Below are 24,743 nucleotides of genomic sequence, written 5' to 3'. Positions count from 1 at the left end.
TTGTATAAAAAATCAAGAGCCCGGGAGGAATTGTATCTTTTGGCGGCAGAAAGGGGGGGGGAAAAAAAAAAAAAAAAAAAAAAAAAAAAAAAAAACCCGTAACTATGAAGTTTGAATCTGACCTCAAACTGATAGTTTGTCATTCAGCCGACTGAACCTACCGAGTTTCTTGACCAGCTTTTTGTTCTTGTTGAGCTTTTTGAGAGCTTCAATGTCCATGTGAGGAAGATCTGCAGCCTTGGCTTCATCGCAGTGCTGCTGGTCTCCCAGGACGCACACAGAGAACTTGGGCCTGGGGAGGGTCTTCAGCCTGCATGTCAACCACAGTGAACCACAGGATAAACCAAAATACAAGAACACTCAACGGCAGAAACACTGATTGGTCATCTTCCAATCTTCTGGAAGAAGGCATCCAACATTTATCTCTAAAATCATAGTCAAATAGATGCATCAAACATCACTTTTTTTTTTTTTTTTGCTCTACAGGAAACCAAAGTGTTGTGAAAAGTGTGATTATCTTTTAAACCATTCGTGCACAGTGATCACCACCCCTATTCAAAAGCTGGTTTCGTCATCTAGATATTCGTGATATACTTACAAACCACATTGCATATCCGTAATTAATATAATTATCAATATTGCAAAATATGGATTTGATGTTGGGAGGACATCCAGGAAGCACAAATCATCCCCACCAGGTGCATTTTACCTCAAATTTTAAACTGGATTCTAACTACACTATAAAACAGCAGCACTTTAACACAAAACTAATTTATTAGTTAGGACATGTAGGTAAAAGCATAAATAAAATAAAAAAAATAAAAACTGATGTGTGAACTGTGGCAATCCATGATCTGTCCCAGAATAATTCTGGGAGGGGATTTTTATTTCTTGTATTTCATTGCAATTGTAAAACAATACCTTGATCATAATTTTCTGTCAAAACATTTTTTGTGAATTGTTATCTTTGAACTAAATTCTGACAATCATTTATTAAAGGAATTATAACATTGTTTGGGTAAAAAGACTGCCATTACAGCAAGAAATATTTGACTTAACGCCATAAATGTTCCGCTTTGTAGATATACTTTTTTTTTCTTTTGTAATGATCCGGACACATTTCTTTTAGTAAATGAGTTAGCGGTATGGATCGAGCTTCGGGGACAGATTGTGGAGTGACAAACTGCAAGGAAAAAATGTCATTTCCAAGATTCACCTCCCTGATTTTTTTTTTTTTTTTTTCTGTAATAAAGAGAAAGTCTTACCCATACCACTGCAGTGGTTGGTGTCCTGCTGACCCTCATGGTAACAGTAACATGGTCGGCATGAGGGCGTGCAGCCACTCAAAGCCTCCCCTCATGTTTTAAGACCCAGGGTCGGGGTCCGTCTGCGTCGCCGACACCAGCCGAAACCGAGTGGGCTCAGTCAGACTACCCAGCTACTTATCCATGCTTGTTCCTGTCCTGTCTGGGCTTTCAAGAATTTACCCTTTTGTTTTCCTCTCTTAGAAAAATGGCTAAATCTGACCTCAGACAGGGTTGGAAGCAAACAGGGAAAAGGTTGGGTGAAACAGTGAAGTGGCGAACCTGACAGTGCCGGAGAAACGCTTGTCCTTCTGAGGATCGTAGTTTTTAAGGCTGATCTGCAGCTCCACGCTCTCCACGAACCTAACAACAAATACATCGTTTTAAATTAGTCTCGTTTTAAAATCTATTTTGCAAAAGTACAAACTTTAACTTCAGAGGCATGCACTTACTTCCTTGGCTTGGTCACGGAGCCCTGCAGGACCTCCTTCACAGCTTCATACAACGTATCCCTGGAAACCTTACTGTACAAAAAAAAATAAAATAAAATAAAAACCCATAAAGTTCATGACTCCTCAGTTTGACCCAACACATTCCGACTCTAGAAAATTAGTTTGCCATATTTTCTTATATTTAAGATGAGCAGGTATGTCTGCAAACATTTCAAAAGGTAACAACTTTTTTTCTGAACATTGTTTTCACCATTAACAAATAATATCCCCTGGAAAAAAAGGCATTCAGATTGCATTCTTTTCAAAAGCAGATAATATAATTAGTAGAATTACACTTTAGTATGATGTTTGAGCAGGACAATCAACCATGTGCGCACTAATAAAATCTTTCAATTTCTTTCTGGGATTTGAGTACATTTTACGATTTAAAGTTTATGAGTGTAAGCAACCGGGCAAACCAACTCACTAATGCCCTTCTGTTTCATGTCCTATCAAGTGTTACCATTTAAATTGTGAAAATGTTTTCTACTGTAACAAGCCCGACTTTTAGGAATAATAATGGAACATTGTCAATTTAGTAATTAAACCTTTTCTAACTAGTGAAAAACGCAGCTAACATTTACCATAGAACAGATGTATGGCTTATTTGTAAAATGTATATATTATTTGTGGTGGAGGGAGCAGCAAACATTAATTGTTGGGATGAAAACCCAGGTGTTAAAGTGAAAATAACGTGGTATATTATACTATCTGTACCAATAAATTCGGTAAGAGCTACTCGTGGGTCGCTGCAAAGCTATGACGCTAAAACTCTTAAAATGGCTTCAAAGTGCGGTAAAAATAAGATGAATATAATCTGAAATGAGCGATGAAACTATAAACCCCCAAAAATCAGTTAAAAATGCTCTAAACCATGCAGATGGATTTGGATGTTTGTTAAAAAAGCTGAGTGACGTTTCCTTCGGGTTCACCGGCTGGCGAACCGGTGGCATGTTAAAGATTTAGATTATTAGAAGAAAAAATACCGAACAAAAGCAAAACTTTCACACTTTAATAAGTTTGTAAAGCCCATACAACTAATTCGGCTGCATTAGTACACACGTATAATCACTGTTAAACGTATTAATTGGTTAAGTCATGCTAACCTCATTTTAGCGGCTTGTCCCCGACGTCGCGCTACGCTGAAAAAGGAAGTGCTGAAGGAAGTTACGCAAAATAAAGGCGCGCTACGTCATTCAGAGAGCGCTTTTTTAAACTAAACTTTATTCAGCCGGTACAATATAACACAGGCTTCACACATCCTATTTATTTAAAAACGCATCAGTAAATAGTTAATTATTGAATAATAAAGTTTAACATCATGTAATTTTATTTCTTCTAATTAATTTGATCGAGCCACCTGTAAAAAAATATGAGTATTGACATTTGAACACTGAAAATGGTGATAGATAGATAGATAGATAGATAGATAGATGATAGATAGATAGATAGATAGATAGAAACGTTGTTCCTTTTCTATACAGTTCAGTGAGGAAAAAATAGCTTTTTTAACCAACTTAAATGTTTTATGACTTAGAAATTTCAGATAAAGATATTATTAATGGTAATTTTTTTTTAATCTGTCCAAAACATTCTGGTGCTTTGAAGGAGGTGATTGCCTTCTAAACCTAAACATTGCTTGTAACATGAGCTAGACCGCGTGTCAAACTTGAAACCCCCACTGTAGCCATTTATGTGGCCTTCTAGCCCCTAGAAGGACACATAAAAACTAACTAAACAACAATCATTGTTTAATCAACCAACAAGAATTTCATCTGAATTCAAATTCTGGCAAAGCTGAACTTTAATACTGACTGTAAATATCCAGGTATTACTTGTTTTATCTATCAGTAAAAATTAGTTGATGTATTGGGATGTTTGCAGGGATCATACTTTAAAAATACAAAAATAGGAAAAATAAATATCCACAACAATTTTTTTTTTAACTTGGGAGGGAAACATTCTTCCCCTCTGTAGCTCTTTGGAAAACCCCTGCTCGATTATTTTTATAAGTAAAAGTAATTCAAATTAAATACTGCTGTCTGTCTGTACCTGCTCATTTGCACCTTCTTATGTCACTTTTGCATATATTAGTAAATACAGCAAGAAAACTTCCAGGCAATTCATGTCTAGTGATGGGTGAGTTGGAACATAATCTGACAATGTATGTTATCCTTTTGGAGTGGATTTATTTTGGTGGTTATTGGCATTAATAAAGTCAAATCTGGAGTCACGCGTCTGGGATTCGTTTCAAAGAAGCTTGAAGTGATTTCTTCAGGAATGTCTCATTTGAGTTCAGGCAGCTCGCCAGAGAGTGTTTCTGTGCAGCAGTCACCTGGAAAATATAGATTCATTCATTTACTAATACAGTGGATTACAAATACCACGTCATCAGTGTAATACAGGACGGGAGGCTTATAGACTTACGTGGCTGCTGTGTTTGGTGAGAACTGTTAACATCATTTTGGCAAATTTCACAGATTTGGTGAAGTGAGGTCCCTGGCTGATGAGCTGTTCTGTGAGCTGTGTGAAAACTTCTTCATTCAAGAGCAGCTGCAGAACAAACACATTAAAAAACAACAACACATTAAAAATAATAATTACCATCAAATGAAAGCAGATATTTACATTCACTTTCCTCGCACTGTCCAATTTTAAATCAGACAATATCCTGTCTTATTTTAGCTTAATTACTTAATTAGAATACAAAAATATTTTTATTGTTGAATAAATACTGAAAGTCTCATTTCTCTAGGGACAACCGTCGTTACTTTCTTCATATTTAAAGGCGTACATACATTTCCTAAGTATTTGGCAGAATATTTAGGAAATCAAACGTGTTGAGTCTCTTTCTACAAGTTTCTCGCAATACTCTGCTGAAATTTTTGACCATTCCACCTAATAAAACTGAGTCTCAGTGTGTATTTTTACACAGTGTATGTGAATATAAGGTCTATTATATGTCCACTGAGTACCTTGGAGTCAAGCAAGCTGTGGATGATGGAGAGAACTGCTTCACTCCAAGGAATCCTGAATGTCATTCTAAAAAAAAAAAAAATACATATATGAATAGATATCACATTCTACACACTGGATGCTTATTTACTATTTAAAAGTAGTTTTTATGTAATTTGTCTCACTGAAGCATCAGCAGTCTGTAGTGTGAATCCAGGCAGCTTTCTATAAGTCTGTTCAGCAGCTCCGTCTGAGGCGGCCCTGAAAACAACACAAAGTTCAAGCAGGAGCCGCTTATTTTGAGGCCAAACACCAACTAAAAAGGTCCTTGACCTGAAAGCTGGTATCAGCTCAGTTAATGTGTATGCAAACCAGGATACCACCTGAAACACAGTCTATACTCAACTATCTCCAAATGCCACCAGCTGCAGATCAGGTCACAAATATTTTGGCCATCACTGCTGTTTTTTTTTTTCTTTTTTTGTTTGTTTGTTTTACGCTACAATTTCTCATTTTTTCCCCCCCATTATTTCTTCTTTCTGTAAACATAAAACAAATAAGGCTTTCTTTCATTACAAGTACTTTTTACGCATAAATTAGACTGTGCTTTATTTAGTGCCAGAAAACTTATGGAAAATGTTTCTTTCATCAGTGCTAATGGTCAACGCATCTGCAGCCAAAACACTGGAGCAGATTTTTGTGCTAGCTCTCGCTGCATATCCATGTCAGCTCACTGAAATAAGCAGCACCACCAGTATCTCACCTATATTCCTGTCCTCCAGAACTGGTTCGATTACCGCACGGCACATCGGTCGCGGATAGCGGCTGCACAGTGAAGTTACCGCCGTTACCAAACACCTGGAGGCCGGCTCTGACAGGGACGAGACCTGAAAGACATGCATGTAAAAAATAAATAAATTTAAGTTCCGAGTGCTGCAGAAACATCACATATACATCTACCTGGCACGTCCAGGGATTTACCTTCTGCAGCAGGATGCTCCTAATGAGGGACGCTGCCGTACTGTAGCTCAGATCAGGAGAGAGGGACAAAATGCTGTTGCACAGCTTAGGCAGGGTGTGTTCAGGTAAGATGGGAAAGTTCAGTGTCTCACACAACACCTCCACCTAAGAAGAACAAATAATCATCTGAAGGCCCTTCAGCCTTAAAAAGGTGTTTATACAGTTATGAATGTAGCAAGTAAATAAAAGAAAGAATGTTAAAATTGATCATTTAGTTATATTACACCTCACACACACTTGGTGCTTTGGCAATGTTATATTGACTCCATTTGTGAACAGAGCAACTGAGATGAATAAAATCTGCAAAAATATATGAAAAAAAAAAAAGAAATCTTTCTGGACTTACTTGGGTTGGGTTGCATTCGTTTAACACTTTGAACACATCTGTGGCGCTCTGGTCCCACTGAAAGAGAAACGACACAAAATACTTACATCTGCACCAAAGTTCACATCAACTCCATGAGGGAGAAAACATTGTTCTTACCTCAGCCTGACTTTCCAGTAATTCTTTCATGTGAAGAACAGAGCCCTGAGTGGGCAGAAAAACAGGCAAGTGAATTTGATTTGGCCTGGTTTCTTTAAATAGATCGTGAATATCATTTTAAAAATGCATCGAGTTTACAGAATGAAAAAACTGAATAAAAATGTCAAGCCTCCCTCTCCTCACAGAGTTTACCCTGATGTGTTCAGGTAGACCATCTTGCGGTCGGTCTGCAGGTGTTTCAGCAGCACTTGCAGACCCTCCTTGCGTGTCCATCCTCACTTCTTCGTCTTCTGCATCTACTGGCTCATCAACGTGCATGTTGTCCATCTTCAACCTTTTACTCTCCTGCACCGCTTCCTCTCCATCTGCATCCACGTGCGCATCAAAACTGGCCCGTCTTTTCCGCTGTGTCCCATGCTCGAGCAAATCACATCCGCAATAGGATTCGGATTCCTCTGTTTGACTGTTGAAGCATTCGGCCCAACCTCCAGCCTCACTAGAACCTCCCAAATTCTCCGATAGCTGCTTCAGTTTCTGCCTGCATTGTTCAGAGTACAGAGGATCCTTGAAGTTCATCTCCAGTTTCCTCTCCAGCAGTCTGCCCAGAGCTCTCACCCAGGGGCTTGGACTGGAGTCCTGAGCAAGACATCTGAGCAGCAGCAGGACGGTGGGCCCAGGAAAAGCAGAGTTCACCAAGTAGAGGAAGATCAGTAGGTTCTGTTTAAACACTGGTGGAAACAGGCAGACGAGCGGTTTGCTAGAAAAGATTTTAAAAGCGGAAATAGAAAATATACGTGAATTACTAGAGAAGTGGAGATTAAGAGATGTTTTAATCACGGTTGCAAAATCTAAGGAAAACATTTCTTGCACAAGTATTACGGTGTTACTTGTGATTAACCCACATGCAACCTTTTCTTTGAGTTAGGCCATTAGTTCTCTGTATATTTATAATACTTTATTAAAACAAAACAAGGATACAAGTTGTGCAAGGATTGCAGCTCTAAATCTCGTTTCAAAACTGCAACTTGTCGAAGGTTAGTTTTCATTGATTCTTGAATTTAGCACATGGTTCTGCATACATTGTACTGCAAAAGCATTCACAATCCTTAAAACATTTCCATCTGTCGGAATACAACCTCTTCTGCAGCTTACTTCTCACTTTCAACGAAACTTTTAATGTTTTTTAAAGATTTTTAATTCGGGTATTTTGTTTTTTCTCCCATAGGATTTTCTTTTTAAATTTTCCCAAACAAGATAACACCAATAGTAGAATGAAGATCTATTTTTAGGCCTGGTGTTCTTGGCATTATTTTCCTGCAAATTTCCTATTGCAGACGGAAGTTTTTTTTGTTTGTTTTCCCCCCCAAAAGGTCAGGTATATAACGGAGATTCGTATTTATGTGTGGCTCTAAACGAGTTTAATTTAGCCGGACTAAGGGGAAAAGTGGCTCCTTGTAATTTTAAAGATATAATATCCCTGATATAGGTCAAAATAAAGCAGAAAAATATTTCACTGCGATTAGAGCTCTAGTCTTTTGGAATATTTCTACCAGCAACTTATAGATTTACTTTTTTTTTTTTTTTTTTAGACAACTTGGACAGGGATCGTCTGAAATAAAGTCTGGCTTCAGCTTCCTCAAAAACCTGCACAAATGTCATGTTGTGCAGCAACACCAGCAGGACTGACATGAAATGCAAAGCAGACAGTTTGTTAGACGCATGTAAGAAATATTTAATCTTTGAGTTTGTAGGGAGTAGTGCCGTGTACTTACACTGAAAGTGTCAGCGCTTCAGCTGATGAGGTAATTTCGTCTCTGCAAAGCGTTAGTATGAAGTTAGTTAGGGTAGACTCCGAGTTAGCCCGCTGCTGTCTCTGGAAGACCGTCAGGGCGGCTTTAGCCCCGGAAACTCCGGACATCAATGTAGTGAGCAGCAGCCTGGACTGTCCGTCAAACCGGCCCAGCAGCGTACTGGTGTCCACACAGGCAGTAGATTGAATAGATAATCCCTGTCCACAGAAATGCCGTCTCCCCGCCATGAGAACTCAAACTATTCGTTTACATATTTGACTGTAAAGTTACACAGCGCCATCTACCGTCCTGGAGTAGAATTCTCTCATTACAATTTTCCCCTTCATTAGCAATTACAGGTTGAAACATTCCTCCACTTCTGAGTAATTGGATGGTATTTCAAAGTAAACCATTTATCTTTAATTATTGGTACTGATAAAGAACAAGGCATTTTCAGTGAGACAGGTGATAATTTTTTATTTTTAGTGTACATTCTTTTTAAAAGTAATAAAAGCCAAACATGTTATATTCTTGCCAAAAACTAGGAAACGACAATTAAGTCTTGAGGTTGGCCCCACAATTGAAGATGTATATTGGCACATTTTTTACTTTGACAATTAAAACCCAACCACACAATGTTTTAAAAGATCAAGATTGCCTTCAGTGAGTGGAACAAATTTAAATTGAGCAATCAAATATGGGGAGAGGTTAAGGAAGAAAGGCCGAGGTTAGGGAAGGGGGTAGGGCTGAACAATCACATGAATCAGAGCTTTGAGAGGGTAAACAAAAAAAAGAAAAAAAAAATCCTCAAACAAACCAATGTCAACAAGATCAAGGGAAAAAACATAAGATGCTTTCAATTTTCCTTAGACCCACATCAGACTACATGTGCAAACACCAGTACAATTATTGCTGACATCCACCCCCCCTTTTGTTTCAAAATCCTAAATAACTTGGCTTCTGTGATCAAGTCAACAGTCACAGATTCAGAGCCCTCATACCCAATTCTGATAGAAGGCTACTCCAAAGCTGGCTTAGTACAGACTACAACAGAGACAGTGGTCAAAGGTGGATTGACTCTGTATTTTAGACTACCAAGAAAAACATAATGCTTAAAACCCGTAATCTTCAGTTAGGCAAAAGAGAAGTTCTTCATCCGCTTCTTCACCACCAAGAAGGCTCATGCTTATGAAAAAACCAAGCAGATCAGTAAAACTGTCATCCTCTTCCTCCGAGAGGTACTGTGAGGAGGCAAAGAAGGAACATAAATACGCCACCTTGGAAAGCACCTAAAGCATATTAAAGCACTGCGCTCTTACTGAAAACACTGGACTGTTAGAATCTGCCACATGCCGATAGAGACACTCCTTTTTGAAGGGACAGCATCCATATCTGTCATAGAAGCAGCATCTCTTCTTACTGGAAAGAAATACAACACAATCAGACTGATCAGTTACCGTTTTCATTGACTAAAAAAAATAAATAAAGCTCAGCTTTTACCATCTGCACTTTCAACTCACTACAAAAAGGCCAGGTATAATACACAGGTACTTTGTGTTTCCAAATGCATCTGTATTTAATGGCCACTCAAAGACCATTAAAGTATTAGACATACTACTAGTATGTCCAATAAATGTCCCATTTTCAAACATTTAAAATACAGCTATGGTACCTAGTATCCATTCTTAAATATGTCCGGAGAAATGCCATCAAGAAGGTAAAAAGAAAATAAGGTACAACAGGCTCATTGTAAGGGTTTATAGGCAGCAACTGAGACAACTATAAACTTAAATACATTGCAGACACTTAAAGCTGATCAAAAAGTTGCATTACAGTTGTGTAAACTGGTGAATTATTTTGAGTGCAATCAAAACAGCATCTTACCCAAATTTTTTCTTGAAAGCACTAATTACATTTTCCTTCTCTTGACCTTCCACCCAGTATTTATTTGGCACATAAAAAGCAGACCTGACTCGACACTGAGGACAAGCCCTGCAAATACATAGAGGTCAAAACACTTGTGAAGGCAACTTTAATGAGCCGTCTTAGCAAAGACCTACCTTACGACGTCAAGTCCGATGTCTTTTGTTTTCCTCCAGGTCGCGATGCAGTCTAAACAGAAGGGATGATTGCAGTTTGGCAAAATCCCAAAGACCCGGTCTCTCTGATTCTCCTTTTCATAGACTTTGTCCATACAGATCCCACAGACCACATTTTTGCTCTGCAGGAAAGCCAAAGTTTCTTCACTTTTTTCATTGTAAGCTGCTGAAGCTCCATCTTCATGCGTCTCAGATTTAGAGGCTCTCTAAATGCACAAACAGAAAATAGTCACCACCAATTGAGCCTTTTTTTTTTTTAGATTCGTGGTATAGAGAAGGATCCCCATCTACAACTAAGCCATCAAATCCAATACCAACCTCATATCTTCCCTCCCATGCACTTGCTTGAGCAATATCTGAACTTGGGGCCGACTCCAAATAATTTTCTGCCAAAAGAAATTGGGGAACAGTATTAAAATGTTAACTAATGACTCAATTGCTTGTATAAACCTCCTGTACCTTGTGACAGCTCCTCCAAAACATATTCTGGCAGATGCCCAGTTTCTTGCTGAAGATTGAAGGGATAAATTGCCGACTGTGATCCACTGCATCTCTGCCTGGATGGGAGATTAACGCGCCAAAGAGTTGGTTCTGACCCTCTTCTTTCAGAGTAGTGGGGCATACCGGAGGGGGAGGCTACAGGCACTGAACCCCTTCTACCTGGAAACACTGGTCCAACTTGAGGCAGAAGGACATGAAAGAACCTAGTGGCGGGAATAAATGAGCTTCACAGTCCTTTAAAAGTTCAGACAAAATAAAAACGTACAAATTCCAACTTGTGTGCGAGTATGTCGGCTGGGGGTTACCTGCACCGTTCACCATACCAGCAGCCACCTTTCTGAAAGTACCGACAAATCTGGGATGCAGGTATAGGGGTGAACTCATGTCTGTACTTGCATCGTCGGCCAAATCTGCAAGAGCCATTTATGAAGCGCCTGTGCAAAAAAACAAAAAAATAATTATTAATGTAGCAGCAATTTACAGTTGGAGGAACTAAGATGTAATGCAAATGTGTGATCAATTTATAAACTCATGCATTTAAGACCACAAGTTATAAATACATGAGTTAGCTACATAAAAAAAAAAAAATTACAAATAAAGTTGCCGCAGCAATGTCCAAATATGATTGTTTATCAGAACTGATTCATTTCCTAGTCCCAAAGTAAACAAACGGCTTTTTCCATTTTCACCTACCGGCTACATAAACTACTGCAGCAAGACACAAAAGAGATTTGGATTCAATGTCCCTTGCGTCCCATTCATTGATTCATGATGTGCAGATGTTTTCCTTGAAATCTCCTCAGTTTTATAGATTCATTTCTTACTATGCATTTTATCTTTTTACCATATATGCAGTTAATTTATCACACTATGCCTGTGGTCACCTCTGTGACATTACCCAGGTCAAGTACAAAAACTTAATTTGTAGAACATCTACAAACGGGCTCCAGAAACTGAAAGGTGTGTTGTGCATCTCAATTTACAGTAACTGGTGTAGATGTCATTCCGCTTCCTGCTCGGATGACAGGATCATTGACAGAGCAACATGTTTATTTGAATGAAAAGAGGAAATCTGAGACAATCAGAATGATTTTAAAGCCAGGAACAGATTGTTGTTCTTCTGGTTAAGCCAAAAATATATTCATGATATTTGCTTCCAATAGAATCTACTAAAAAAAAAATACTGGAGAACATTTTATGAAATTTAAGTGTCCACTAAATTAGACTAAACAAGCATTTGTGGCCATCATGTAAATTTGAAGTCAAAACAATCACTTTTCAGTGAATGTGAATCTTCCAGTTTTACCCTTCAGGGGTCGCCACAGTGAATCACGAGTCTATATTTAGTCCCATCCTCTGCATCCTCACATCAACCAACTTAATGATCTCTTTCAACACGTCAATAAATCTCCTTTTTGGGCTTCCTCTGAGCCTTCTGTCCGGAGACCAAAACCTTCATTTATAGTCAGAAAAAAAAAAAAACTTACCCAAACTCTCAGTCTGGCCTCCATCTCCAAAACATTTAATATGAGCCGTCCTCCTAATATACCCAGTTATGACTCCATCAAAAAGGAAAGCCTAGTCCTAAAAATACTTAAACACTAAAACCTGCTCCCCATCAGCAGCCATGTAGCGTTTTCATATTCATTTTCGTTCCAGAAAGAAGTCGTTTAGGATTATGTTTTAATTAGCGCACAGTTTTAAACCAACGTACCCACAAAAATTTGATTAATTAACCCAATTAAGTATTTGATCTCGTTTTAAACCTAAACATTCGACGCTTGCACGGACAGAATATCGGTGTCATGGAAACAATAACGGCCAGCAAAGATAAAATGTTTTAACGGTTTGATATATATATATATATATATATATATACACATTGTCTCAACGTAAGGACAAGGTAGCAAGAAACATGGGCAGTTTAACAATTCAAACAGCTTTTATTGTCACTCAGTTTTGAACTGAATGTGAGGTAAAAGTTGTCCAAGTATGGCTAGCTTACCGTAGTACTGACAGTGTGAAAATACAGCCACTTCTAAAATGCAAATTAGCCCTTCATATTTTTTTTGTCCATTGTGTGATTTCATCCGCTTACCTACAAATGTTTCCACTACGAACCGAGTCCATCCTGTCAACGCGTTTTTCTGCCTCTTATTTTTTGAGCAAGCCGCCAACGGAGACACCCTCCTTCTTTCCTCTCTAAATAGCTAACAGCTGTTTTTCCCCACTAATTACCATGGCAACCGACCAATGGGAACTTGAACTGGGCGGTTCTACGTAATGTGCGCAACACTTCATTGGCCAATGCATGTGTCAGTCATAACAGTTCCTAACGGCATAAAGCACATGCACCGTTAAAAAGGAGAGAAAAATCAGTGTTTTCATTTCTATTTTATATGTGAGAAATCACTAAACTAAAAAGTGAATATAGGTTATACATGTTACAATAGGAAAATATTTCAAGTTCTACTACATGCTTCTGCAAACAAATTATTCAACCCATCATTTACAGAGGTAGCTTTTTTTTTGTTTACACTTTGTGGTGTAATTTCTTGCTTTATCAGATGTCTGCGGTAAATGGATTTTCTTATTAGAAACCAGTAATCAAAAGACAACTCCAAAAAAAAAAGAGCAAATATATATTATATTTTTATTTTAAAATGTGCCTGTTTTTTTTTTGTTTGTTTGTTTTTTGTGGTCAAAAAACAACAAAAAAAACTTTTAAAATTCCCAAAACAGGCATCTAAATGTGTGACTGCTGCAGTGATTTTCGGAGGTGCTGTATCTTACAACTTACAGGTATTGTTCCACATAGCTCATCACCACAAGCAAACAGGAATGGACACGAATATATGAAAAGAAACTATGTATAAAATTTTGAAGGGTTTGGATGAGAATACGTGTTTAAAAAACAACTAACTGTTTGAGCCACATTCATCCCTATAGCTAATGACGTCACGCAGTGACGCATATTTCTCGCACATGTTAAGATGCGGAAGGTGAGGAAAATGAGCATTTAAAAAAAATATTTCGCTATCTTAAATATAACAAAAACGTACATCTTTTTTTGACCACAACAATAGCAAAAATTAGTTGTACTGAATAATTCGCATTTTAAAACAAAAATCAAATAACTCCTCATTCCTCCCCCCTTCCCATTACTGTTTTCTGGTGAGAAAATCCAGTTACCATGACATGCACCGACCCAGCCAACATCCTTTGCTTTGCATAGCACACTTGACGTGAGCCAATGATACACAATTTTGCAAGGTGCATTAATAATAGGGATTAAGGCAAAAATAAATGTCAAAGATTCGATAAGACAGTGAAATATTCATACATTTGGAGGTAGATGGGGATAAAGACAAAAGCACAAGAGACTACTGAAAGGTGAATTGCGTAAATCAGAACTGGCAGAAGAAAGTCAAAACTGTCAAGCTGCAACATAAATCAGACACAAAAGTGAACAGTACGTTTGGGTTGTGTATATCTTGAACACAAAAGTTCAGAAGCTGTGTTAGACTTTCAATTATGATAGAATCTGCCAGTCACAATATAATGGTTCTGTATGCTGGTTTCCTATAAAGTCCTCCTGCACCATGGAATTCAACACGTTCATGTTCAAGAAAAGCTTGTTGGTTTGCATTATGATATATTTGGTAAAACCTAATCTAAACAGGTAGGCATGGATAAACAAATATACTTAAATCCATGAAATGGCATAATTCATAATTTGCTCTAACAGTATCGTCAACAAACACAAATAATTTGTAACATAATCACAGAGAAATGCACCAACAAAACCGGAGAATGGCAAGTTCAGGTTCCCACACGAATGAAAGAAAGCTTGCTGTCCCTCGTACTTTTGCAAGTCACATGTTTATAGTGTCAGCTAAGTTGAACTATTTTCACTTGGGTCAACGGCTTTTAAGACAAAACCTAAATGAGTTGGATTTCACATTTATTGACAAACAGAAATGTTATTGCACAGACACTAAGAGAGCTCTACACTGCTGGAGCCAGCCCCAGTTTGTGTTCTTCAAACCAAATGGCAAGGTGGAAGGGTTAACGACGACGATGATGATGATGATGATGGTGATGATGTTGTAAACAAATACCAATTTGTGCATCTTCGGTTGTAATACAATTCTGAAAATAATTACAATCACTCTTTCTAAAAAGAAAAAAAAAAGAACCCTGATCTCCCTCTTCCATTTCAACTGTACCACTGGCGTAGGAACATGAAATGTTTTCCCTTTGCAGCGGAACGCAAAGCACGGATGAGCGAGGAGAAGTTCTCTCTCACTCTCTCTCGCGTTCTCTAAACACTGCTCTGGGGTCAGCTTTGCTATGAGGATGAAACAGGAGCAGCCTCTTTAAGAAAACATATCACTCTTCCTGTTAGGTGGCCGTTGTGGGAAACTAAGGCGTTTTGCAACAAATGATTCCAGATGCTCATCGTGCGGTGAGAGCAACGCTGATACTGTGGGATCTTTCCTGATTGTGATAGCCCTAGCAAAGTGAATTTGCTTCATCTGTGAGTTCAAATCCATGCCAACGTATGGAAAACAGTGCTTTCACTGAATGCAGTGTGTTATTATATAACCGAACGATTCTGTTTGTAACAGTATTGCTTCAAAAATCAGTCTGTGGAGATTTCTCTAATACATGTCTTTGTAGATCTCCTGTAGTAGAGGGTGGAGCGAGGTCTCCGACTCAGTCTTTTTGATCTTTTGGACGAGCTGAGCGTTCTCCGTGACCAACTGGCGAAGGTCGGCCATCTTCTGAAGCAGCTTGGGGAAGAGGTAGAGAGAGTCAGAGTGGTTGGCTTGGAGGTGGAGGTCCAGGGCCTGGAGGATGCTGTCCTGACTTTGCTCCACCTGCTTCACGTTCATCAGCCCGGGACGATCTAGGGGAACAGGAAGATATTTTACAGTAATCGACAACCCAAGACTATCACCGTGATACAGATAAAGCAGAGATTACGTGACATTAAAACCTAATTCGGAGAGCAGAAGTTGAACGTTTTGACTCGCGTGCATCTGCTTCTCTTTGGCTGCACAAACTACAAAATGCTCAATCCTGCATGAATTTTGGTGCAAGTCACACCATGAGATTCTTTAATTTTTGTAGATATTTCTGTCGGTGTGAAAGAAATCAATTTAGACTCCCATCTGAGCAGCTTTTAGTTCAGGATTCAGTTTATGCGGGCACAGCTGGTATGGGTCGTGAAGTCTTAGCAAACCAAGCATGCGTCAATTTTCCAGACTCCAATTTTTATCATATTTTCTGGACATTTAAGAACAAATAACTAACTTTGAACTTGGCTGAAAAGTGTCTTATGGTTCTTCAAGTAATGAAGCAACAAAATTAATCCGAACTGCAATATAGGACTGTTTCACTGTTTTTATCACATCTGGACTAACTTGCAGCAGCTCTCTGTTACAAAATACTGGACTTGGAAAAAAAAATTAGAAATGGAAGATCCTAAAGTAAATACAGGTTATGTTTAGCAATGTTTGTGAACTTAGTAAATAAAAACTGTTTAGAGAAATTCCAGAGAAACAGTTGAACTTCAGTTATTTTAACACCAACCAGGGAAGTGAAATTGCCCTTTTATTTGCTTTCTGAATGAGTCATCAATCTGTAAAATATCTGAATCAAGCTGGTATGTGGCAAATCAAATATAAAATCATGTCAATACAATACAAGAAAACCTTCTGCTCTTACTCGGCATTAGCAGATTTCTGCCATTCAAACAACTTTCCAGCTTCAGTTTTTTTAGTATTTATCTGGATTCTTAGTATTTATCTCCAGACATCTGAAGACAGCAAATCAACACTGTTTAATGTTTCAATGTCACTCGCAGACATCAACTTTGTCTTCATAAATTAATTGTCAAGTTCAATTCACATTTTTATGAGTTAGTTTGATTGAAGGTTGTAATATACACACACTTATCAAATTAATATCTTTGTTGAGTATTATTAATAAACTTTTCATTCGACCAAGAAGTCTGTTTATAATAAGAAAATTATATTAGAGAAGGTATCTTTTAAAGCAAAATAAATTTAATAATATAACCTCATTATAAATTATATACTGACATCATATTGCATGAAGATATTGCATGTTAAAAATTATTATACCCTCCCGCCCCCGTCTCATATTGCCCTCATTCTGTTCCTTTTAAGACTGAAATGATCTGAAGAAGAAAATAAGTGAGTGGAAGGCGTATCCGTATCAGAGAAAACATAAGCCTCGAATCTTTAACCTTACACCGCTTTAGTCATGCTTGAACTGTCTTCGTTTGAATTTTGAAGACAGCATCGCCACCTGCTTGTGCAACATATATTACTGCATTTCTGAATGTCCAGATGTATTAAAATTATCTAGAGTAGCATAGCTGAAAGGATAGTCTGAAAAATCCATGGCAATCTGGCGTAGAAAAGTGATCCTGGACCATCATTTACTAATATTTATGTATGCCATATCAGAACAAAGTCGAGCTGCAATGTTAACATCATGAGGGTTTCAACAGTTTTGTCTTCCTGTACAGACATATTTTATACATCCTGTCTGATGGAACATAACTGCTTTCGTATGTTTTTTTTTTGTTTTTTTTTTATACCAGAAATAGGGTGGATTCAGGATGCAGAAATTGTGTTGATCTAAGTCAAATGCTGTGTCAGCCATTTTTGTTTTTTTTTATTTCTTTTCACACTCGTGCCAGAAACTCTTTTCCAAGACGCTTCATTTTCATACAGCGGCAGAAACGTCAAAATCTGAACTGTTGTTGCATTTATTCCTACAGGAATCGAGAGATCCAATGGGCAAATCTGTCCAGACCAGACACAGAGAAACGATGCCAACGCTTCTGAGAGGAAGCGTGGAAGTGGTTTAGGTCATTCAGCGTGGATGTCACAGTTAAAAAACACACACTGAGGCTCTTTGTTGACTTTATAAAAAACAGCTGCCTTACTCAACAACGTTGACGGCTTGCCACCAAAGGGAGACAAGAGGAGGGACCACAGCGAAGTGGGGCAAAGTCAAGAGTTTAGGACTGTTTAAAACTTGTACAAATGCCAACATCCTGGCCGAGAACCTTAGTACTGCAGTAAGAACTGGTGTTTTAATCAAAAACAATGTTGGGGCCCACTCAAACTCTTGAAAGAGATGCCAATACTGGCTGGGATTGAAGAGGACATTTTAGAAGAATTTTAAACATTTTAAATGTTACAACAAGCTTTTCATCTAAGCAAATGCATATTTGAGTGGACTTCGGGGGCGTCTGAAGTGCGAAGAAACAATGTTGTTAGCATTCATCGTCAGGCTTATACCAGCCAGCCCGCAACCAGACACCAAGAACACGGCCTTGTAGAAGTATTTACATGCCTTGAACTTTTCCACATTTTCCCACAAAATCTCAATCTCAGTTTTATTGTCTTGCTTGCGATTTTTTTTTTTTTTTGTGCTGCGGCAACACAAAGTAGGGTCTAATTGTAGAAGAAAAAAAGAAAGAAAAAAACAACAACACGGCTTTAACTTTTTTTATGAATAAAAAAATCGGAATATTCTGTAATGCAAATGTATTCAGCCCCTTTACTTCGATGCACATAAATAAAATCCAAACCTTTTCTTTCAGAAGTGTGTTAATGAGTAAGCAGAGTTCTCCTGGGTGTTGTGTAACCTCGGTAGGAACTCAGCTGCTCTGTGGATGCTTCTGAGGTTTGTTAGAGAACAAAAACCATCATGAAAACCAAGGAATGCAGGAGATGGGTCAGGAAATAACCTGCAGAGGTCGGTAATAAAACAAAATCTGGCGCATTGGACACCTAAGGAAGCACGGTTAAATTAATGAGATGAATGTGACAGAACTGCAACCCTACCAGACGTGGCTGTAAGCCTAGACTGGCAGATGGGAGCACAATGCTTCTGTCCAGGAGAAATCCTACTCTACTTTGTGTTGATATGAAGCACAAACCACTAATGAAATAAACTGGATGTTTGGTTTTGACAACACCAAAAAGAGAACCAAAATACACTTTACCCACAAACTCTCCATCTCACCTCCGCAGAGAATAATGGCAGCAACAAACAGGGCCAGGTCGCTGTCATCCAACTCCAGAGCATTGAACTTGACAGCAAACTCAAACTTTGGCTCCATGATCTCACTGAAGGGCTTCCGTAAGCTGCGTAGAAACTCCCTCGTCACAAAGCCTTTCCCGTTGGCCACCAAAAGCCCATCCTTGTTCATGAGCGACGGCAGCATGGCGAAAATAGCCTCGTGAACACCGTATTTGAGCAGCGTCACCTGCAGAGAGCAACGCACGGGTGTCCATTTGTGCCTTCTGCACGTCCGGAAACAAGCCTGCCCGTCGTTTCGCCATGAGGCGAGGAGACGGCGACTCACCTGGTCGTTGAGGAAGAGGTCCACGAACCCTGGAATGCACTTGGCAAACTCGGTGAGCTCTCGCACAGTCTCCACCGTGGTGCACTGACAGCGGTAGAACACGTGAACTCCGATCTCCTTGGTCAGCGGTGCGCCGGGAACCAGCTGGCTCCACACCAACCCGCTTTCTGCTTTCCAGAGCGTGTCCACGTCGTAGATCACAAATGGCTGCCGTGGACGAAAACGACGTCAGAAACCACCTCTAACAAATGCCAGCTTAGAGAGTACGATAAATTCAAGAATCACTCTCTGAGTCTTTTCTTTTTTCAAATGAAACCTACCCAACACTGTTGACCATTTTTCATTTGAGCATTTTATATTATGCATGCACCTCTGTGCACTGACATTTATAACTAAAAAAAAGACTTAATATTAATTTTTCTCATCCATTATCTGGGGTCAGGTGGCAGGGGCAGCAGCCTCGGCGGAGAAACAGAGACTTCCCTCTGCCCAGCCACTCAGGCCAGCTCCTCCTGCGTGTCCTTGGTCTCAGGATTCCCACATTTTCCAAGCCAAATTTCACACCTGACTTCAATTTGTACGAATGAATGGGCAGAACAAAACCTGGAATTACAAATATTTTCTTTCTTTTCTTTCATTTTAGCCAACGGCAGAAATGTGCACCATCCTTTTAATTTGAGTAAAATCAACTTCAGAAGCAACAGTTTCAACTCTCAGTGCCGAGGACAGACAAAGTCTGACGAAAGTTTCAGCTGCGGCTGAATTTAATGCGTTTTTCCGGCTAAAACCAAAACGTACTGCGGTGCTGCTGGTTTTGCCCGTCAAGATGTTGCGGGCCCTCTTCTTGGTCATACTGAGGTTCTTCAGGTAGGCTGTGTTCACTTGTTTGGCCAACGTCTTCAGGTCGGAGCCGCCCGGTTTGCTGAGGTTCAGCTCCTCTGCGAGCAAACCCGCCACCAGCTTCTTCCTCTCCGCCTCAGGCATGCGTCCGTATCGGATCGCTGGGGAAACGCGCATGCATGGATATCACAATTACAAATCAGTTAAAGTCGGGTTTCATTTGACAAAATGCCACGTTAAAGCTGCAGTATGTAACTTTTATAAAAAAAAATATATGGTTTTTACATAAAAAAAAAAAAATCATCATTATGATGTGACAGTATAGTATGACAGCTAATTTGAGAGAAAAATCAAGTTAATCTGCCTTCTTCCAGAGTCCACAATAACCAATCAGAGCCAGGAATTGGGTCTTAGCGCCGTCAATCACTCTCATGCTCACGCCTCGCCCCCTCCTTGCGCTCTCAGCTGATTCACCACAACTTAGCCTGACACGAATGCTAAGGCTAGTTAGCAAGTACATTTAGCAGCATGTACACAAGTTTGACTGACAGCGCCAACACCCTCCTCTTGGCTCTGATTGGTTATTTTTGGTGCATTTCTTCAAACAGCAATAGCAACTCAGGGAGGAGATCGATCTTTTCACAAATCATTTGTCTCATATTAAACTGTCACGACGTGGTGAGAGTTTTAACAAATATGTAAAAAAAAAAAAATAAAAATAAAAATAAAAAAAACATGTTCTTGTAACACACTGCAGCTTTAAATGTTCTACGTGTTCGATGAATAAAATTGTTGTTTAGCCTTAAATGCGAGAGCTCTTCCCCTCTCACCATCATGAGACATTCCCAAAGACAGGCACTTCTGAAAGCGACAATATTGGCACTTGTTGCGATTCTTCTTCTGAATCTTGCAAGAACGCTCACAGCGCTCGTATTCCAGTTTCATCCGCACGGTCCGCCGGAAAAAGCCCTGAATCGGAGACAATGCAACCGGCTTAACAACTACAACTTTCTGCGCACACACACACACACACAAAGAAAACATTGTTGCCGATATTTGTAAGCCCGCAATGTCTCCTGTTGAGACGGCTAAACTGTTACCTTGCAGCCTTCGCAGGCGTGTACTCCGTAATGGAAGCCAGACGCCTTGTCCCCACAGACCTTGCACTCCACGCTGATCCCAGAAGCCGCGTTGTCTTCTCTGCCCAGACGAAGCTGCTCCGACAGCGACGGCGAAGACGTTTGGGAGAGATCTGCCGTTTTTAAAAGAGCAGAAATGTTATAGCTCGTGAATTGTGTCCTTTTCGCCGCCTCCTTTCCGTGTTTTCACCTGTGTAGCTTGATGATGCGCTGTTGTCTTTGCTGTGGCTGCTGTCCTGATTTTCACCGTCCTTCTGTTTCTTCCTCTGTTCCCCTTTCGTGCCCCGGGAAGGAAGCGCCTCCCCCTTCTCCTCCTTGTCCTCCTCGTCTTCACTCTCCCTGGTCTTCACATCTCTGAGATCCGTCGTCTCCGACGCGCCGGCGGCCCCGCAGCTGTCCGAGCCTGCCGACTCCTCCTCCGGAGGCGTCCACCTGACGGCCGCCTTGTCCTGAGGAGACTTGGCCTCGCAGTAGCCATTCACCCTGCTGTGCTGCTCTGGGTCCGTTTGCTGAAACCCGTCCATGGTTCCTGTCGAAGCTGAACTCAGCGGCTCATCTCATGTCACGTAGCCATCACAGCTTGACGTTCTAAAAACAAAGTTATTTTTCAGTATAAAAATAGCCGCATGTATGTTTCATGTGGACTATATGCAGAGCAAGAATGTACAGCTGCCAACATTTAAGCGGCTCCACATGCCTGCGTATCAACTAGCTGTCGATGTAATGTCCAGGATGTGAGGGGTTAACAGTCTGATTTTAAGCATGTCAAAACATGCAGCAGACCCAAAACAGTACTCTTAATTTCTGTTTTGTGTATAAATATGCAGGTAAAAGCACTGTAAGCAATTTTAGACTCACATTATCTTGGTAAGCTATTTGAAAAACGCTTTGAGTGATCTTGTAATCCCTCGTTATGTATTTAGGGCTGTCTCTTTATCGCTACTGTTTGTTTTTTTTTAAGAGCTCCAGATGCTGATGGACATGTTGTGAGATTACATCCAGATCTGCAGAACATTTAAAACACAAAGCAAGGTCTTCACCATATTAAATGCAGCTTGAAATAACTAAATAACAGCGCGAGTCTAAACCGTGTCGGGGCCTCGTTGCTAGTTTCAGAGATACATCCAAGAGTTAAAAAAAAAACAGAAGCTATGGTTTCAGAACTGTTACAGGTTTCCATCATGCAGCTCTCGGGGTTAAAAGATGGCAGGAAAAAAAATTGGGGTGACCACAGATATCTGGCTATGAATCTCTCTCCCACCTACTACTGCAGACAACTGAAAGAACGCACCCACAATTCAGAAAGGGAAATATTTCAAGCATTTATTTTAGTTAGGAAAAACATAAATTTAGTTTCTCAAAAAAAAATATAAAATGAGGCTAATGTGTTTGTTTAAATACCTAAATATTATATACTCTAATGCAGTGTGGTATGAATGTGATTACTTTGTAGCAATGATTTTAGTTTTAAGACAGTCCAGATTTAATAGCCCCCTGTTTGTCTGCATTGTTGAATTTTAGCGACTCATCTTAGTCTTAACAAAATTCCAGTTTTTGACCAATCAGGCACAGTGATAACATGGATATATTGGTATTTTTGAAAGTGTGGGCAGATGCTAAAAAAAAAAAAACAGAAAAGAAAAGAAAAAGAAATCAGCGTTTTAATAAATCTTTTCAGATGAGGAAGTGCTCTGATTTCAGAAAGAGGACCAGCCCCAGCAGGTGACATGGCTCCTCAAATCATTACTGGCTGTGGAAACTTCAAGCCTGGATAATCGTCTCTCTGATTCACTCAGGGTTCACGATTTCCTATAACAAAAGACACTAATGACATCGTCTCTGGTTCAGGAGAGGTTAAGCAACAGGAATAAGACAACATGTCTGTGAAATAATAGCCGGACTTTAGATGTATAAATCCCAAAGGATCAGCAAACCACCCAGTTTCTGCTTGCATCCTGAACATGTCTCCTTTTCCTCTTCTGTCTCAAAGCTTGCTCTCTCTGCTGCGGCATGGCAACATCTGTATTATTGTTTGCCTCAGCTGCTTGGCAGGGTGCACAGTGTGTCTTTGAGCTGCTTTAAGGGGAAAGGGTGCATGCACTATGTACACACTGCGCTGCACTTATGGGCTGGAGGAACAGAGGAGCTTTAAGGGGAGGGAGGTAGTATTTTTACCCCCCGAGCCCCCTAGCGGATGAAACCAATCAGTGTCCGTAGCTGTTTGAGCCGTGATTGAAAAACACATCGCTTATCAGAAGTCAACAGACAAAGCGGATACACTGAGGGTCAATGACATACAAAGGCCAGACTGTGGTTTCTGTCAGGTTTCCAGAAATTAAACACCGGGAGTGTGGAGGGTGGTCCGAGCAGACAACCTGTCACACTGGTTCTCGGAAGTATTTGCTAACTTACTGAGCACTGAGTCACAACCACGACTGTAATCGGATACAGGCGACTGAGAAATAATGAAAAATAGGATAGACGCGCCTAACCAGGTTTAAAATGTCCAACAACAAACCACATTACACTCAGAACTAATCTCAGTTTGCTTCTATTAGCCATCTCAGCTAGTTAGCTCCTAACCTTGATACTGACTGAGTACTATTAGCTAGCTGTTAGCAGTTAGCTCACATTCCGCTGCGGTAGACAGCATTTTCTGGCTACCGTGTTGGCTTACCTTCCCCACTGTAGCGCCGCTGGTTCTGGGGATGTTCCCGCTACGAGAGTCAGCTTAAAGTAAACCAGCAGGGAGAGCAGCGCGGTCCTCGGATCGATCGGCTGTTGACAAGTTGTTTGAAGGCTAATAGACAAGAGCTAATGTCAGACAGCTAACTAACATAAACTTAAGACAGAGTAGGGCCTTCGTGTTGCAGCTGGGAGGATAAAGTGTAAACATGAGGGGGAAAAGTGTTTACAACTATATCCTGTGCAAATAAGTAAAGTTAAGTGGTAATCCCTCCCTTCTTCCCCCTCTCTCTCGCTGTGTGTCGTTCATAGCTTTCCTTTGCCCTGCTTCACTCCTCCTCCTACTCCTGTCACATGTCAGGGCACACAAACACACCACACCGAATCAGCCAAACACTGAACTGAACAACTCAGATCCCTTCACGGAATAAATTAGATCATAAAATCAGATAAGAAAAACCAATCAAGACAAACATAACAAAAAAATATCTGACAGGAAATATGGGGAACACAATAAGCCATTTATTTCACTGATTTCTGTTTGAATTTTACCGAGCATCATATAAAAAACCCCAGAAAAGCAGATGGATAACTTTACAATTTAATTTTATATGTGACATACAGAACCAGTTAAATGCATCCCCCTTAAAAAAAAAAAAAAAGGCTTTTCTGTTTGGGTTAAGTTTTTTTTTTTTTAAGCTCACTTTCAGAAACACACTGAGAAAGGAGATAAATGTGAACAGTTTTATTGCAAAATGAAGAAAAATAATTACAGGAACAGAATCCTTTTAACTGCAATCTGTCTAAGATCCATGAAGAGAGCGTGTTTTAATTAGTGAAATGTCATCTAGATGGATTATGATGAGGTCAAAACGACCAGGCTGGAGGCAGCACTGAGGGAGTTGGGTCCTGATGACCAGGAATGTCACCGTGGTATCTGTTAAAGCGTGAGATGGGTGTACAGACCCAAACAGATGAAATCTAGGCGGAGAAGCTCAAACAGGAAAACGTACTCAAGA

The 24,743-nt window shown here is 39.8% G+C and overlaps 4 protein-coding genes across 4 annotated transcripts in view; all 4 read right to left on the bottom strand.

Moving 5' to 3' along the window:
• Positions 1 to 3,006, bottom strand: part of rpl10a (ribosomal protein L10a) — a 6,595-nt gene extending 3,589 nt beyond the window's left edge. Inside the window, exons 1-4 of the mRNA XM_015053584.1 lie at positions 2,902 to 3,006; positions 1,757 to 1,828; positions 1,587 to 1,667; positions 162 to 310 (exon numbers count right to left, since the gene is read on the bottom strand). Coding sequence (XP_014909070.1) covers positions 162 to 310; positions 1,587 to 1,667; positions 1,757 to 1,828; positions 2,902 to 2,906 — 307 coding nt within the window. The 5' untranslated portion in view covers positions 2,907 to 3,006. The remainder of the gene's footprint in view (positions 1 to 161; positions 311 to 1,586; positions 1,668 to 1,756; positions 1,829 to 2,901) is intronic.
• Positions 3,007 to 3,964: 958 nt separating this feature from the next.
• fance (FA complementation group E) lies at positions 3,965 to 8,358 on the bottom strand. The gene is made up of 10 exons (XM_015053581.1): positions 8,027 to 8,358; positions 6,447 to 7,011; positions 6,255 to 6,299; positions 6,117 to 6,173; positions 5,732 to 5,875; positions 5,514 to 5,637; positions 4,936 to 5,011; positions 4,771 to 4,837; positions 4,223 to 4,348; positions 3,965 to 4,130 (listed from the first exon to the last, which is right to left on the bottom strand). The coding sequence occupies exons 1-10, from the start codon at positions 8,290 to 8,292 to the stop codon at positions 4,026 to 4,028; spliced, it is 1,575 nt and encodes a 524-aa protein (XP_014909067.1). The 5' UTR covers positions 8,293 to 8,358; the 3' UTR covers positions 3,965 to 4,025.
• Positions 8,359 to 9,106: 748 nt separating this feature from the next.
• On the bottom strand, positions 9,107 to 12,872 carry mkrn4 (makorin, ring finger protein, 4). The gene is made up of 8 exons (XM_015053583.1): positions 12,743 to 12,872; positions 10,950 to 11,078; positions 10,603 to 10,847; positions 10,462 to 10,529; positions 10,105 to 10,349; positions 9,929 to 10,036; positions 9,364 to 9,463; positions 9,107 to 9,285 (listed from the first exon to the last, which is right to left on the bottom strand). Exons 1-8 carry the CDS (start codon positions 12,772 to 12,774, stop codon positions 9,157 to 9,159), a joined length of 1,056 nt encoding a protein of 351 aa, XP_014909069.1. The 5' UTR covers positions 12,775 to 12,872; the 3' UTR covers positions 9,107 to 9,156.
• Positions 12,873 to 13,023: 151 nt separating this feature from the next.
• ppardb (peroxisome proliferator-activated receptor delta b) lies at positions 13,024 to 24,091 on the bottom strand. Its single transcript, XM_015053582.1, has 8 exons — positions 23,717 to 24,091; positions 21,230 to 21,627; positions 21,001 to 21,152; positions 20,731 to 20,869; positions 19,859 to 20,061; positions 19,061 to 19,267; positions 18,718 to 18,961; positions 13,024 to 15,556 (listed from the first exon to the last, which is right to left on the bottom strand). The coding sequence occupies exons 2-8, from the start codon at positions 21,561 to 21,563 to the stop codon at positions 15,309 to 15,311; spliced, it is 1,527 nt and encodes a 508-aa protein (XP_014909068.1). The 5' UTR covers positions 21,564 to 21,627; positions 23,717 to 24,091; the 3' UTR covers positions 13,024 to 15,308.
• Between the last annotated feature and the right edge of the window lie 652 nt (positions 24,092 to 24,743).

Source organism: Poecilia latipinna, unplaced genomic scaffold, assembly GCF_001443285.1.
Source record: "Poecilia latipinna isolate Pla-1442-1.1 unplaced genomic scaffold, P_latipinna-1.0 Scaffold1187, whole genome shotgun sequence".
Taxonomy (NCBI): domain Eukaryota; kingdom Metazoa; phylum Chordata; class Actinopteri; order Cyprinodontiformes; family Poeciliidae; genus Poecilia; species Poecilia latipinna.
Note: the sequence above shows the minus strand (reverse complement) of the source record. Positions and strands in the feature narration are given on the sequence as shown.